Source organism: Cucumis sativus, chromosome 5 (genome assembly GCF_000004075.3).
Source record: "Cucumis sativus cultivar 9930 chromosome 5, Cucumber_9930_V3, whole genome shotgun sequence".
Lineage (NCBI taxonomy): Eukaryota > Viridiplantae > Streptophyta > Magnoliopsida > Cucurbitales > Cucurbitaceae > Cucumis > Cucumis sativus.
In genome coordinates, this window is record NC_026659.2 from 20037777 (window position 1) to 20053976 (window position 16200).

A 16200-nucleotide genomic window follows, 5' to 3' on the forward strand; every position below is an offset into this window, starting at 1 on the left:
AACAGAAATGCGTGACCCATCATTCAATGGGTTTGGATGGAACGATAATGTTAAGTGCATAATTGCTGAGAAGGAATTGTTCAACAGTTGGATCAAGGTAGGAAAATAATTAATTGTGAACCGTTATTCGCTTGTAATGGAATAAAAAACAGACAATTCTTTTGAAATTTTTTCATAGAGCCATCTTGCAACGAGGGGCCTCCTAAACAAGTTGCTTCCCTATTACGACGAATTGTCGTATGTGTTTGGAAAAGATTTGCACGGGAGCACATGTAGAGACTTTTGCCTATGTCGATTCGAATGGGTCGGGCGGTTACGAGGAATTTCCACCTGAAGATGGAAACAATATGGAGATCCCTACGATGTACAACTAGGAACTTAACATGTCCCCTGAGGACATAATGGACACACGACTTGGTCAATCAAGCGAGTGTATGACAGGTTCAAGCATATCAAAGTGGAAGTGGAGAGACAAGAAAGTGGAAAATGTAGACATCATTTGCGATGCCATGGAATATGCGAATGATTAATTGAAGGTCATTGTAGAGTGCCCGAAGTTATCACTGTAGGATGAAAAGCACAACCTGCGTGGAAGTCGTTAGATAGTTGTAGGGAATCCCTCAACATGTGGATACTGATGTGCAATTTGGCCATCATGAAAGCATTTTTGGAGGTACTATGAGAGCTTAAGATGGGCTACTGCATGGTCATTTTACGAGATGACACTTGATTGTTTGTCCAATTCCACCACTTGTCTTGTATTTTTTATGCTTCATTATGTTATTGTATTTGCTGTTATTTTAGAATTCTCTTGGATCAAACTGTCGGCTTAACGATTTGTCATATTAATTGATTTATGTTTAAGGTAATTCATATTTTCTTATTTGCATTGATTTACATGTTTGCAGGTAGCGTATCGCTGAAAAAAAAACACAAGAATTAAGCATAACGATTAGTTAAAAAATGTTAAAAATGAACGTCATAGTTAAAAAAATTAAGGCAAATTGTTTTACGAAAACTAAGACAATTTGGTAAATTAAATAGATCAAAATTTGTATATTGGATTTGTGAATTTAAACAAAAGAAAAAAAAACCATAACACTACCTATCATAATCCTTCCCCCAAACGCATACTATCCTAACACTACCTACATAATTCTTCTCCCAAACACATATTATCGTAACACTACCTACATAATCCTTCCCCCAAATGCATACTATCATAACACTGCCTACATAATCCTTCCCAACATATACTATCATAACACTACCTATCATAATCATTTCTCCAAACGCGTACTATCATAACACTAGTTTTATCATAATAGTAATCATTCCATAACCCAACCCTTTCTCCAAAGGACCCCTAGAGGTTTATTAATTACCTCCTCCCATCCAAATTATATGGATTATTTAGGAGATCCTCTGACCCGTAAATCGACTCAACTTCTCCATCAATCTCATCTTGCATATCTAATTCTAGAATAGGCGAAGTTGGCCTATCTTCCACACTTTGGTACCAAACATCTCTAGAGGAAGGAAACATCTCTAGAGGAAGGAAACGACTCAATCAAATAAGCTAGCTACATCTGTAATCGAAAAAATTACTAAACATAAACATTTGTGAAAACTAAAATTAAAGCGATAAAGTTTGACCATAAATTGGAGAGCTACAAAAACATTAATTCATGCATTGATAAAGTGAAAAAAAACTAAGAGAAACTACGAAGGAAATTGGGTAAATAAAATTATCAATGAAGAAATAGCCCTCATTCGTTGTCAATTTCATGCTCTTTAGAAAATGAGATATAAACCATCAGTCTTTTAAGTTTGAAAAAAAAGAAGCCATGTGATGAAGGAATGTTCTTGAATCACAGAAGGAACTCTTTGATAGTTTCCCTTTTACCCAACCCAGTCCAAGTGAATGAATTATATATTTATAGCAAGAAAGACCTCTTCAAAGAAGTACACAGAGGCAGAAGGATCACGAGGAAGAAAGCAAGGTGGATTCCAATACTTAATGGTTGGGAATATCCACTCCGATGAAGGAATTGAGAAAGAAGCATGACCCACGTTGAAGGAAAAAATCACCCCATATTAAGCCGCCATAGTCGGTGAGTTTCTCAACAACGAGGAGGAGGCTGATCGAAGCATTTTTGTGTGTTTAATCAGTTTTATTTTATTAAATTTGATTTAGTTTAAAAACAAAAACGGAGGTGGACAAGTTTTTAAGTCCAATCAGCACCACGTGACAATTTTGATGTCTAGTCATATTTTCCCCTTAAAAAATACATTTATTTTTTAACTTAATCCTATGGTTGTATTTTTTTTTTTTTTTTTTCTTTTACGAAATAATCGGGAAAACTCGGGGAAGAACCTGCAATACTCTGGTGTGGATCAATCGGCTGGAAAAGGCAGGCAAAGCAAGTTCCACTTCACTCTCTCCCCCATAGTTTACGGCTTCGTATACCTCCTCCTCCCTGAGCATCGAATCCATTTATACACAAACACCTATGGCTTCCACTTCCACCTCTACTATCTCTTTTTGCTCTCATCCTAAGGTAAACTCCATTACTTTCTTCTCTGATTCTTGCCTCAATCAATCCACTTCTTCTACCTCCCAATTTCAACTCTTCTTTGTTAGATTTTCCTCCGGCTTCATTCGCTAGGGTCCCCACGTGTGGGCTTCGGCGCTTCTGGCTTGAACTACCATGCCAATGGTGCGTTCCTCTCGGTTACGCATAGGACAAGAGGTTTCAGATTGAGAAACTTGGTGCTGAAGGCTACGTTGAGGTCCGACAGCGGTTCCAGGCGGGCTGCAACTTCTCGAAGAGTTTACAGAGACTCTCAAACTCAGAGCTCATCGTTGGTTGCCCCGGTCAAGCAGCTTGCCTCTACTGTTTTGCCTGCCGGTGTTTTGGTTGTGTTTACGTTCGGTACGGTTTTGCACTTTTTTTTTTTCTTTTGTTACTAGAAATGAATTGCTTAGGACGAAACGTTTTTCTTATTGAACTACAAATTGTTGTTTTACAAGTTTTAAATGTACTAATTTGGAGTGGAGCATAATTTGTAACTTCTGCTGTTGCCATTTATATTTTGGCTCGGAGGTACTAATTTGAGTTTTCAGTTCACAGTTTTATGGAAATTGGTGGAGAGACTCATGGTTCAGAAGTCAGATAAGTCGTCTTCATCCGTGAAAAACAAATGGTCGTTTGGTGCTGGTATAAATTTGTTTCCGGATCTTGCTGCCAAGGTTGACAGAGAAGCCAAATTGAAGCTTAATGACTTTGCAAAAGAGCTCCGAACTTTTAGAAGTGTTGACATGACAGGTAAGCTACTCAAAGAGTTAATGAAGACAGGGTTATTAATTTCAATGTCGCTTAGTTATCAAATGCTGCAGCATTATGGCATAGTTGTTCAATCTTTGAGAACAATATTAGTTTGTTCGATTAGGTTTTCATAATCTGATTATTGGAGTTTAGATGTATTTATCATTTCCCATGGGTTTAATGTTTCTTTTTTTTGAGTATGCTCAAAGGTGAATAAAACTTTTTATGCTTAATTTGTTCAAGTTTTAAACATTATTTGCTTGCCAATTGTGAAGTACATGATATTTGATCTTATCTATTAACAGCACGCAACTTTGGAGATGAAGGACTCTTTTTTCTTGCCGAGAGTTTAGGATACAATCAGGTTCTTCTACTGATTTTTTCTTTTGGTTCTATGATGTCTTGGATTATAATTTATAGCTAATGAGCATCGTTGGCATGAACTGTTGCTATTTTCTTTCGCTAATTTTCTCTCTCTGCAACATTTTGACACGAAGAGTTGGTAGTTGTATACTTGGTATTTAATTGAAATATTTTACTGTGACAGACAGTTGAGGAAGTTAATTTTTCTGCAAATGGAATAACAGCTGAAGGGATAAAAGCCTTTGATGGTGTCCTTCAATCAAATATTATTTTAAAGACCCTTGATCTTTCTGGAAACCCAATTGGAGACGATGGAGTTAAGGTTGTCTTATTATATCATTAATACTCGATAAGCATTTCAATTATATAATTTAATGGTTTGGGAAATTTTCTTTGTTCTTTTCTTGATATGTTTTTGATGCGAAGAATGGTAAATCTGAATTGAGATTCAATTAATCGTGAAAGTTCTCACATTGTGTGCATTCAATTTTTATCAAAGTTGCATCATAAAAAAATTGTTGTCAAAGTTGTGATAGTTGATTTGTTGAAACGTGATGTAATTTGGAACACTTTTCTATAGATGAATTAGGTTGGGAGATGGCCCTTTCTTCTTGTATTGTGTGGTAAATGTTCCTTTTCTTGTGTATCCTTGCTTGCTCATCTATGGCCCATCTTGCTAATTTAGGTCATTTTTTCCTTTTTTTCCGGTGTCAAAATGTGGAAGACCAAGCAATATTAAATACTTTCCTTGGTTAGTGTTAGAACCTTAGTTCTTGAGCACTAGGACAGTTGATAGGAGCATTTTTTTCTTATATCCGTGAGTGTTTAGGCCAGCTTATGCACATCCAGATGAATCTCATGGAGCAACCTGGCTGACTCTACAATATTTGGGTGGCAAGAAAACTTGTAGGAAATTAATTTCTAGGTAGGTAGCCACCATGTATTGAACCCATGACTTCTTAATCATTTATTGAGACTATCATAGTTGATGGGAACCTTGCAACAACAGTGTCGGGGCGTGTGTATGGGCAACACGCAAGTGAAGAGTGAGGCATGCAACACAATAGTCTTGCAAGACACTAGTGCATGGAAGCTTGCAACATGTTCAATATGCATGTACGTCAGACGAGTAGTTGTGATGATTGCGGTGAGCGACATTGTTTGTGCACATTGCCAACCAAACACACGGGTGTTGTGGGTTCACACCAAAGGATGGACGACATACACGACATGCACATGGTGTATGTAGGAGAGGTGTTCTTCAGCGACAACTGACGTGATTGGTTAGATGATCATTTGGGGTGCACAAATGGGTGGTTTAGTCAAAGTGGGTAGTTATCTAAGATCATGGGTAGTTAATCCAAAGTAGGGTGAGCTAGTACTTAATTAGAATGCGGGTAGTTACCTAAGGCAGTGGTTAGTGGGTAGTTGCCTGGAGTGTGGGTGGTTATTCAAACGAGATGCATGGATCCTGTTAATGGCTTGGCGTGAGAGTCATAACCAAAGTGACAAATGGTAAGAAGTTTTTTCGCAAATACATAAGGACCATTCTGGAGAAGGTGAAAGTTGACCCGAGGAGAGTATCCTTAGGTCACATAGGTGAAGGGCGAAAAATTCAGTGCCGAGATAAACCTTGTGATGGTCTGCCACAGTGAAAGGATGGTCAGTACCATGGACTTGTGAAGAAACCTTTGTATCTAGTTTCTTGCCCTTGTAGTGCTCATCATGCAAGAGGGTGGTGGAAAACTTGGATCATATGTTTTAAAGTTATTGGTTTACCATGAAAATTGGGGTAGATTTCAGATGTAGTATAAGTAGCCACAAGGAGTAATCGTCCAAGAATCAAGATTGTAAATCTTAATGTTAATGTGCTTCATAAAATATTAAACAATTAGTGGGGACTGATCTTCCTGCACTTCTAGCAGCTCAAGACTTTGCATCTATGTGGCCTCTCTCTTTTTAATTAGAGGAACTCCTATTCAGTTTTGTTAAATATAGGAGATTATATGTTTGGGGTCTTCTGTATTTTTCTCACTTGTACTCTTCTTTTTAGCTTGTTTTCTGCATTTGTTTATCATGTGGCTGTTTGCTCCCGGATAATTCGGTTTAGTTTTGTTCTCTTGGAATTTTTGATCTTGGGATATGATGATGACGCTAAGAGAGTGTCAACTTATTTGAGAAGTTTGGGTGCGCCTCTTGGTCCTCTCTCTCGTCTCTCTCTTTTTTAGGCTTCTCTATTATTATTACTTTTTTTAAAGGAAACATATCTTATTATAAAAGCGAGGCAGAGCTCAAATTACAAGAGGGTTGTACAACAAGCAGTTAAAGAACTAGGGATTAGTAGATGCACCCGGGCATCTCAACTAGGTTGACACCACCTTAGCATCCTCATCATATCCGAAAATAGAGAAGTGAAATGACATTGAGCTAGTAAAAGTGGTCCAAAACATAAGACCTTTCCGCAGCCTATTTGACTAAAAGAAATCTAAACCGGGCAAAAACAGGCTCCTTACTTAACGATCATTAGCTGGGTTGAAAATGACTAAACAATAAAAGCTTGCTAGTTGAGATGAATGTCTTGTGTGGAGTAATCCTGGATTTCTTTGACCATGGTGCACCATGATGAAGCATTTAAATGAGCATACTCAAATCGATTGGACCATACTGAAGCCGTATTGTGGAAACATGTTGATTTCTTTCAAACCATATTTTTACTAATAAGGCCTCGACTGCATCACCATAATGTTGATGAGATTTCTTAAAATCTGGTCCAGAGAGAATTTGGAGCAAATTACCGCTAAAGCTGCCATAAAAAAACGTCTGAAGTTAAAAATTTGCAGCAGCCTGCACCAACAATTCACTGCACAAGGATACTCGAAAAATAGGTGCTGAAGGTCTTCTTGATTCATACAACACGGATGGCAGATATGAGGAGATAGACAGTGAGAGGGAAGCTTTTTTTGCAGTGAAGAGGCACAATTTAAATTCCCTTGAAGCATAATCCACACGGATATGTTGACTCTTTTAGGCTTCTCTATTATTCTCATGGTATAATTCTTTTGTACTTTGAGTTGAAGCATAATCCACACGGATATGTTGACTCTTTTAGGCTTCTCTATTATTCTCATGGTATAATTCTTTTGTACTTTGAGTTGCTATATTAATCCAGAAGCTTGTCTCTTTTTCAAAAAAATAAAATAATACCTATTAGCCCCATTCTTCCTACATGATTCTATCCCTTCAAAAAGAAAACTCGTCCTCAAGTTTTAAAAAGAAAAAATGAAACAATCGAGGAATAAAATAAATTGTTCAAGGGAGTAGGGCCAAACAAACCTCAAACATGTTGAACAACAATATTATGATCCAAGATGTAGATCCAAGACAATTTTTTTATCAAGCTCAATCAAAGCTGTAAGTAGAGGACAAATAACCAAAACAAAACTCCTACATTTTTTGTTTACCAATGTTTTCTGAATCTAGAACTTATTGATTGACTAGAATGTGGGGGAATGTAATGCACTACAGTTCAATGGGTGTCCTGTCGCAGTACTGAAGTATATTCGCTGATCTTGTTTATAGATCAGTTGTTTATTTATTCATTTTATCCTGTTCGTGTGAGCATAAATGTTGGCTTTTCCCATGAAATTATTGCGAGTACTTCATGCAGCTAGCTTAAGTATTGCAATTAAATTTGTTTCCAGACTCTGTGTGATTTGCTAGTGAATAATTCTAGCATTGAGACGCTTCGGCTAAACAGTACTGACGTGGGAGATGAGGTTAGTTGACTAATTTGATTAAAGCTCAACCATTGGACATATTCATATGCATCTCCCTTGATTTTTAAATTTGATCTGACTATCAAGTTCTTTCCAGGGTGCAAAAGCTGTTTCCGAGATGCTGAAGAATAATTCAAGCTTGCGCATAATTGAGCTTAACAATAATATGATTGATTATTCTGTAAGTTACTGAATTTGAAAATGTTTATTTTCTTCAAGAAGTTAGTCAATATAGATAGTAACAGTGATTCCTTTTGTTCTTTTTGGACAATGGAGGTAGGGATTTACAAGTCTTGGCGGAGCACTTCTTGAAAACAACACCATACGGAACATACATCTTACGTGAGGACTCGTTACCTTCATTTCCTATATTTATACTTATATCTTCCTAGAAAAAAAAGGAAAAGGAAAAGGAAAAAGAAAGAAGGAAGCTACAAATAGTAAATTATCGTAGATGACAAAATTGCTAAAAATATTTACAAACTATAGCAAAATTTTAGATTCTATAATGATAGACTCTAGTAGACATTGATAGTGGATGTAGTCAATGCTTCTATCTATGTCTATCAGTGTATTATCGATAGAATTTGATATTTTGCTATAACTTGTAAATATTTTAGATCAATATGCTATAAATTGAAAATACCCCTACAAATATATATTTAATTTATTATATATAACTTCCTATTTTCATATTTGTTTTTAATATGGCTATTAACTTTAATATTGATATTTTTTAGAAAAAATGAAGACATTGATAGTTTTATTAAATTGGCATTGTTGTTTACGGAAAGAATAAATCCTATAATAGTTGTATTGAGATTTTAACGAAGTCTAATATTTATGTAAAGAAATATAGACAATAATAAAGTGTTGAGATTTAAACATATGAGAATATTAATTTAATTTTTACTTGACTCTTCGGGCCAAAAAATAGAGAGCAAAAAACTCTTGATTTTGTAAAAAATCAAATCCAGAAGTTAATTTAATAAGATTTGCTAATTGTTTGTTCTAATTAAATGCGTAGTATTTAAAAGAATATTGGATTATCGTTGCTTGCAATTTCAAATCATTTGTTTATGAAGGTCAAGATGCGAGTACAGCTAGAAGTACAAAATATTTCAACTTTTACTATCTAATAAATGGCATTGATTTTTTTTTTTTCCCTTTTAATTCATACATTTAACACTTAGTTTATCTGTTTCATTTTTTTAAATAAACACGATGGATTTTAGTATTCTACTCTCAACTTTTAAAATCTTTAATATATAGTAAATATGTTATGTCTTATGAAGCAGAAAAACTGACACAATTAATTTACTTCAATAAATGATTTCACTCCTTGATAAATAATTTTCAATTATAACATGTTATTAATTCAAAATATTACTAATTTATTAAATATTTAAATTAATGTGCATAAAATCAAATAAAATGTTCAATTAACTTGTACAATGTGTAACTTATGTTTTAAATAACGAATACCTACACATATTCTCATTTTTTTTAAACGGAGATAAACTTCTTTATTAATAATAAGAACTCAATGTACAAGAGAATTATACAAATAGCGTATAATTCATATGTACAATATTTTATAGGAAATTGTGTTAAATGACTAAACTACTAAAAATATTTACAAATATTGCAAAATTTGATAATATATTGGTGATAGGACATTGATTTACATCTATAAGTTTTTATTAGCATCTATCAATTTGATAATATATTAGTGATAGGACATTGATTTACATCTATAAGTTTTTATTAGCATCTATCAATAATAGATGATAGTAGTATGTTAGTGTTTATTAGCATCTATAGTGACATTTTTCTATGTTGGTAAATATTTTGGTTCATTTTGCAATATTTAAAAACAATTCATGTTTTGCTATAAATATAATTCATGGATCTCTATTTAATAAATGCTTTTTTCCTTAATAAATATAATTATCCTTGAGGCTCCAATCTTGTTTTCTTCATCGAAAGTGAATAATTATTTAAATGAGAAACAAAATTTATAATTACTATGATTGTCATTGAGAGGAATGAATGATATTATTCGAAACAACTAACAAATTATTAACTTGCTATTGAAATACACTGTAGAGTAAAATTATTAAGGGGGTGTTGAGTTGAGTTACGAAGTCAAAAGTTAATAGGTTCAAGTTAGGTGCGAAGTTGTTTAGTTGGAGTCGAGAAGCTTGTGTTTGGGGTGTAGAGTTGTTTAGTTGGAGTTAGAGGGAGGGAGAGAACAAGAGAAAGACAAGGTTTCTTGATAAATGTGTAAACTCTAATAGTGAATAGTACTGAAGTTGGTGGGGTTGAGTTGGGCCCAACACTCTTTTAGAAGTTTCCAAACACATGCATGCAAAGTTTAATTGTATTCATGAAATTCCCTAGTCTATCCCTTCTTTTGCAGCCGTTAATGTACATATTTTAAGCACTTTGTCCACCTTCATTTTCCCCTTATGAAGCTAATTTATGACTTTCTTTTTCTAGTGGCAATTATGGTGGTGCCCTGGGAGCTAATGCTTTGGCTAAAGGACTTGAAGGGAACAAATCACTGAGGGTACATCTTATCTTGTTCATATACAATGTTCTTTCAGTGTTAAAAATCTTATTATCCTCTTTTGAAACGGAGACAAGCCTCTTTATTAATAATAATAAATGAGACTAATGCTCAAAGTACAAGAGAATTATACTAAGAGCAAAAAAAGAGAAGGACAAAATTATCCAAACAAACTAAGACAAAGATGAACTTGGGCAATTCTAAAGGGGAAAACGACAAAAAAGAAAAAAAATCACAAAGAACAAGCTAAAAAAGCGAAATCCAAACCAAAAAATTTAAGCTAAACAGAACCGAAACGAAGAGATCTGAATATAAAGCATAACAGAACATCTCTCTCATAAGGAAAACATTCGAATCTATAGACTAGCAAGAAGATGCTCCGGCAGCCTCAAAGTTGTCATGCCAAAGTAGTCCAAAAACCAGAAGAGGCTCAAAAAGTTTTTCAAAATATCAGCATCAGCAAAGTGACTTTGCTTGCCCCCCACATGAAGAGAAAACCTGAAGAGACTAAAGATGTTAAAAATCTTATTATCAATTTTGGGGTTACTTAATTATTCATGTGAAGATAAAGACTAAATTCGGCTTTCCTCACTCTTGTTGTAACTTCATGACCAAGATGGCATCCCTTAGATCTCCTGTGATCTGCTTGACTTCCCATTTCTTAAAGAAGACTTTCTCATGGGGGAATGATTAAGGGCTTAACAAGGTTTTTGGGCCTTTTGTTGTTAAATGTGTTCTTCGAAAGGGAGTGGGGAACTTAAATGGGCATGTCAGCTCTGGTGCCCACAAGACAGCGTAGCGGTCTTATATGTTGAACCCAAGGGCTCTAATCCAATCAAAGTCTCTAAAGTCAAACCCATCAACCTAACAACTAGTGTTTATAAGGATCTTGCTAAAGTTTTGGCTGCATGCCTTAGAACTGTCCTATCTGCTACCGTTTTCTCCTCTCATCGGCTATTGTAGTTAGTAGACATAGATCCATCTTAAGCTTCAATAGAGTTGTAGAGAATGGTGGTAAAAGAGGGAAAGTAGTTTATGTTTAAGCTTGATATTCTTAATAATGCTTTTGTCAAAGTTGATGGAAAACTTTCTTGACAGGGTTCTTAGAGTTGAGGGGTTTGTGTTTTCTGAAGAAGTTGGATCGGCGTGTGTGTATATGTTGTAATATCTCAAGTTGAATTAGTGGGTTTGTATCTTTGAAGTTGCAAATTTGGTTTACCTATCTGGCTTGTGTTTTTGCTAGGATACCTCTTAATCAGAACACTCAAGAACAAACAAAGAACACGAAAAGATAAGATATAAACTACATTAGACTTCAACACATTCAAAAGGGCTGAGAATCCTCTCTCAAATTCCCCAATTAGGAAATCCTTCACGAAATTCTTCACACCATACCACTCAACCCGCACCTTCTATTTATAACAAAAATCCCTAACAAGCTTACTAGCTAATTACTATTTTGTCCCTTCTAAAACCCATACTAATATTCTACTATTTCTAAAACTTTTCTTTTGAACAAAAAAACAAAAACCAAAACTAAACAAAGCCCATATGGGTTACATAATAACTATCACCCTTTAAAACCTGCCAAAGCCAGGCCAGAACAACCTCCACCCCACCCACCTGCCACTGTCAACATTGGTTGAGGCCCACTTAGCAATGCAATGAGCCACATCTTTTGAAGTCCTTAAAATGTAAAACACGCCATGGTGGATGAGATCCTTAATTTGGAATCACTCAATAGTTCAGAAAACTGCATCTCATGCTGGTTCTGTAGAGTCCTTCACCGCTCCATTAGATTTTTGCCGCCATTGTCTCTAATTGGTTTGTGGTGGTTGGAACGTTGACCCCACGAATATTATTTGTAATATCTGATCCAACAAGCTCCTTTGGTAGAATAAGACAAGTGGGCATGAGACCATGATTGTTTGTGTTAACCTTTAACCTAGCAGCTTGTTGATTTAATCCTCTATCAGTTCGGTTGGAGCTTCCAATAAATCCTCCACAACAGTTACCAATGAATCGGAAAATCTGCTCATTCAATAAGTTTAGTGGGAGGTCAAAAACATCAATCCAACCTCCATGAGATGCAGTTTGCTGGCAAAGATATGAAGAAATAAGACATGCATCCAAGAATCACAGGTGGAATTTCCCAATCAATTCCCGTTCCTTATGGCTGTATAAGAATTGAGCAACTGTGGTATCATAAACATGGATGAGGGCCTTTTTGTCAAGGAAGGGATGATTGTGCACCGAGATGAGAAGGTAGATTGTATAGTGTAACATATTTCCAACCAGGAGTCTTGAAGTTGTTGGCGTTGGATCATAACCATAGATTCTTTGATCAAGTCTGTTGGGAATAGGCTTAACCACTTCATTTTTTGATGGCTTGTTGGGTTGTGATTGTGCCACCGCGTTGTAGGTTCTAATTGGAGGTGGGGAGGGGCTTAGTTAAGATATCCAAGTGCACCTGCTAATCCTCCCCCATTGCTCATTGTATAACCCTCTTGTACATTGAGCTTTTGTCTCTCTATTTTTCAATATTATTGATAGTGCAACTTGTTTCCTAATAAAGAAAATGGAGGTGGGGAGGGGGTAGTCATATAATCAGAGAGAATGGAGTAAAAGAAGAACCATCCTTGTTTGTTTACTCCGATGGAATAAAGAATTTTGTCCGACGTTCCAAGTGGTGTAGGAGTGTGAATTCAATAAAGTATCCATTTTTGTTGTGTAGTTTTTCCAGCCAAGAGGGTTGCTCCATTATCCAAGAATTTTTTGACGAACTTGTAGTTGCAGGGTTCATAGTGTAATGTATGAAAGGAGGAAGATAGCCAAGAGAGGGCTTTCCAAGAATTGCAAATGGATTGTGATGAAGTTTTCCCTTTCTTCGATAATTTCACAAGTTGGCTATTACTAGGATCATCAGGTTGTAAGGTGAAAAGTTTTCATCAATGTGGATAGATCAAATAGGGCAAAGGGGAGGAGGTGGTGGACCGGCGTTGGGCATGGCATGGTGGAGAGTCGGTTATGGAAAGTTTGGGGTGGAAGGGTAGAAGAGAGGAGAAAGCATTTTTCAGCTATTATATTAAAATTAAGTTTGTCTGAGATCTAAAACTTTCACGATTTGAGAAACATTCACAAATGGGATTTGTGGTATTTTGAGGAGAGAGACACAACGTTGTGGAGGTGTCAACCTAGTTGAGATGTCCGGGTGCGCCTACTGATCCTATAGGTTTCCCCTTTCTTTTTCTTCTTTATTGCTCTCTTTGTATAAATCTCTTGTATTTAGAGTTATTATTAATAAAGAAGTTTTTGTTTCGTTTGAAAAAAAAGAGAACGTTATCTTTAGAGGACATGAGAGTTGTTATATTGATATTTGGTTCCTTGTTAGATTCTTTGTTTCTCATTAGGCCATTGCTTCTAGGCTCTTTCGTAACTATTCACTTGGTCTAATTTCTCTTGACTGGAGCTTCTTGTAGTTTGACTCTTTTTTGTGGGCTTTTATTTTTGTATGCCTATGTCTTTCTTTAATTTTTCCTCATGAAAGTCTAGTTCTTTTCATTAAAAAAAGCATGAAGTTCCTTTCTCACATTTGTGGATATCTATATTGTCAATTTGTTCAACTGACACACATTTCTAAAGTTAAAGTTAATGTTTACCTTGAGGTTGAGGTAGATTTTTGAGTTGCTATTATAGGAGAATTAACGAAGCACAGTCTATAAAATAAAAACTCTTATCATGGATTGCCTTTTTTAGACAAACGTGACAGATTGAAAATTTCTTGTTTTTCTGCTCTTATCGGGTAATAGAGTGGCTTACCAACCTATTTGTGAAAGTCGGAAATTGGATCCTTCTGAAATTTTTTTGTTAGCTCCCTTTCCAAGCTCTTGTCTACCTCTTTTTATGAATAAGTTTGTTTATGAGGCCTTGTGGAATTCCAAATGCCCTAGTTGAGTTAGTATTTTCATATGGTTTTTGTTTCATGGGTCGCTGATTTGCTATTCTAACCTTTAGTGGAAGCTTCTCTTCATGGGCTTGTCTCCCCTATATTTGTCCTCTTTGCATGATCGTTTGTTCTCTCCTATTTTTAGATCTAATCGGTGTTTGGTGATTCGTCCAAAGCCAAATTGCCTTGTTATATGTTGTATTTGGTTTTAATTGCACTATTCTTCCTGATCGATAAAACAGACATAGATATACAAACATGATAAAATTCATTGATACGTCAATTTTTTTTTTTTTTTTTTGATAAGAGACAATTATATTCATATAACAAAACAGAACAGCCTAAGGGCGAGGGATGAGAGGGCCCTCCTCGGAAGAAGCTAAGGAACTAAGACATAATGGCCTTCCAATTGTTGAAAATCATAGAAAGGCTATAATTACAAAAGTGTTTGGTGTAATTCGTACTCCACCAAGAGGCTGTGTGTTGAACCACAGCCCAAAAAGAATCAAAAGAATTAAATCTATCGTCAAAGATTCTGCTATTCCTTTCTTTCCAAATGCTCCACAAAAGGGAACGCGTCGCGCATTTCCATAAGATGTTTCCTTTAGGGCTGTAACCTCTAAAGTTAAGACCTTCAATCATCCATCTATCAATCTTGCTAGGAAGGCAAAGCTCCAAATCGAAAATACCAAACAGAGTGTACCAAGCTTTTCTTGTGAAGGGACAATGTAGAAATAAATGATCCAACGTTTCCTCATCTTTAGCGCATAGGCAACACATCGAGGGGCTAAGCAAAGTGTTCTGAATTTTTTTTTGTAGTTTCTCATGGGTGTTGAGGCTTCTGTAAGCAAGCGACCATAAGAAAAACTTCACCTTCTTCGGGATTTTATTCTTCCAAATCTGACGAATCAAGGGAACGGCAATGTTGGGAGATCTCTTAGTTAAGTTAAGAAAAGTAGATTTTGTAGTGAAGTTGCCATTTATGTTAGGAATCCATTTAAGACTATCATTCCTTTCAGTGGGGGCCCACGAGTGAAGAATTTCTAAAGCTGAGGCTGCATTGGCAATCTCGTTGTCGAGCATATTTCTTCTAAGGCCCAAATTCCAAGAATGAGTAGCAGTACACCAGCAATCAGCCACATAAGCTTCCTTATTTAGCGCCAAAGAGAAAAAGTTAGGGAATTTTTCTGCAAGTGTTTCCCGCGACACACCATTTATCCTTCCAAAATTTGATTTTTGTTCCTTCTCCCAAAACAAAAGCAGAAAAATTGAAGAATATCTCCTTATGCTTTAAAATACCAGCCCATAATCTATGAGATTTTCCCCTGTTTGGATTTTTGGTAGACCACCCATTCTCATCTAAACCATAGATGGCCACAATTAATCGCCTCCATAAAGAGGTTTCTTCCTTGCTAAACCTCCAAAACCACTTAGTGAGAAGAGCAATATTCTTTTGCCTAAAAGAGCCAATCCCAAGACCACCGTAACAAGTTGGGGCGGAAGTGCATTCCCAGTTGACGAGATGAGCAATTGGATTCGTAGATCCACCTGTCCAAACAAACTTCCTGATCATCTGTTCCAATCTATTAATAATGCCAACTGGAGCTTGAGCAAGGGAGAAGAGATAACAAGGGAGGCTGTTGAGAACTGATTGCACCAGAGTTAGTCTACCCCCTTTGGAGAGGGATACATTCCTCCACCTATCAAATTTGTGTCTGAATCTCTCTTCAAGATTGTTCCACATCTCTTTTCTATTATGACCCCTTCCAATAGAGAAGCCCAAATATTTAAAGGGAAGATTATCAACCGAGCATCCCGTAGATTCACTAAAAGGAGCTAAGTCATCATTGCTAAGGTTAATGCCAATCAGGGATGTTTTAGCTTTGTTAAGGGAAAGACCGGCTCCCATAAGGAAGATATTAACCACCTTCCACCAGTTCTCTAGATTTCCATCCTCCCAGGAAGAGAAAAGAAGCGTGTCGTCTGCGTACTGAAGATGGGTTAAATCTTCTGTCAGGTTCTCAAAATGAAAGCCTCTTAAACTCCTTTTCTCATTACAGTAGTGGATAAGGCAACTTAAGAGCATCTCCCACAATCGTAAAAAGAAAAGGAGCAAGAGGATCACCTTGACGAATGCCCCTTTTAGCAATAATTTTCCCTCTAGGCCTCCCATTGACAATTATGGAGAAATTAGTTGTCGACAAGCATCCCCAA

The 16200-nt window shown here is 36.1% G+C and overlaps 1 protein-coding gene across 1 annotated transcript in view; it reads left to right on the forward strand.

The window, feature by feature from the left end:
• The first annotated feature begins 2349 nt into the window (after positions 1-2349).
• Positions 2350-16200, forward strand: part of LOC101204132 (NLR family CARD domain-containing protein 3) — a 29404-nt gene continuing 15553 nt past the window's right edge. The window contains exons 1-9 of the mRNA XM_004143722.3: positions 2350-2561; positions 2645-2936; positions 3135-3329; positions 3635-3693; positions 3877-4014; positions 7394-7468; positions 7566-7649; positions 7749-7810; positions 9971-10040. Coding sequence (XP_004143770.2) covers positions 2514-2561; positions 2645-2936; positions 3135-3329; positions 3635-3693; positions 3877-4014; positions 7394-7468; positions 7566-7649; positions 7749-7810; positions 9971-10040 — 1023 coding nt within the window. The 5' untranslated portion in view covers positions 2350-2513. The remainder of the gene's footprint in view (positions 2562-2644; positions 2937-3134; positions 3330-3634; positions 3694-3876; positions 4015-7393; positions 7469-7565; positions 7650-7748; positions 7811-9970; positions 10041-16200) is intronic.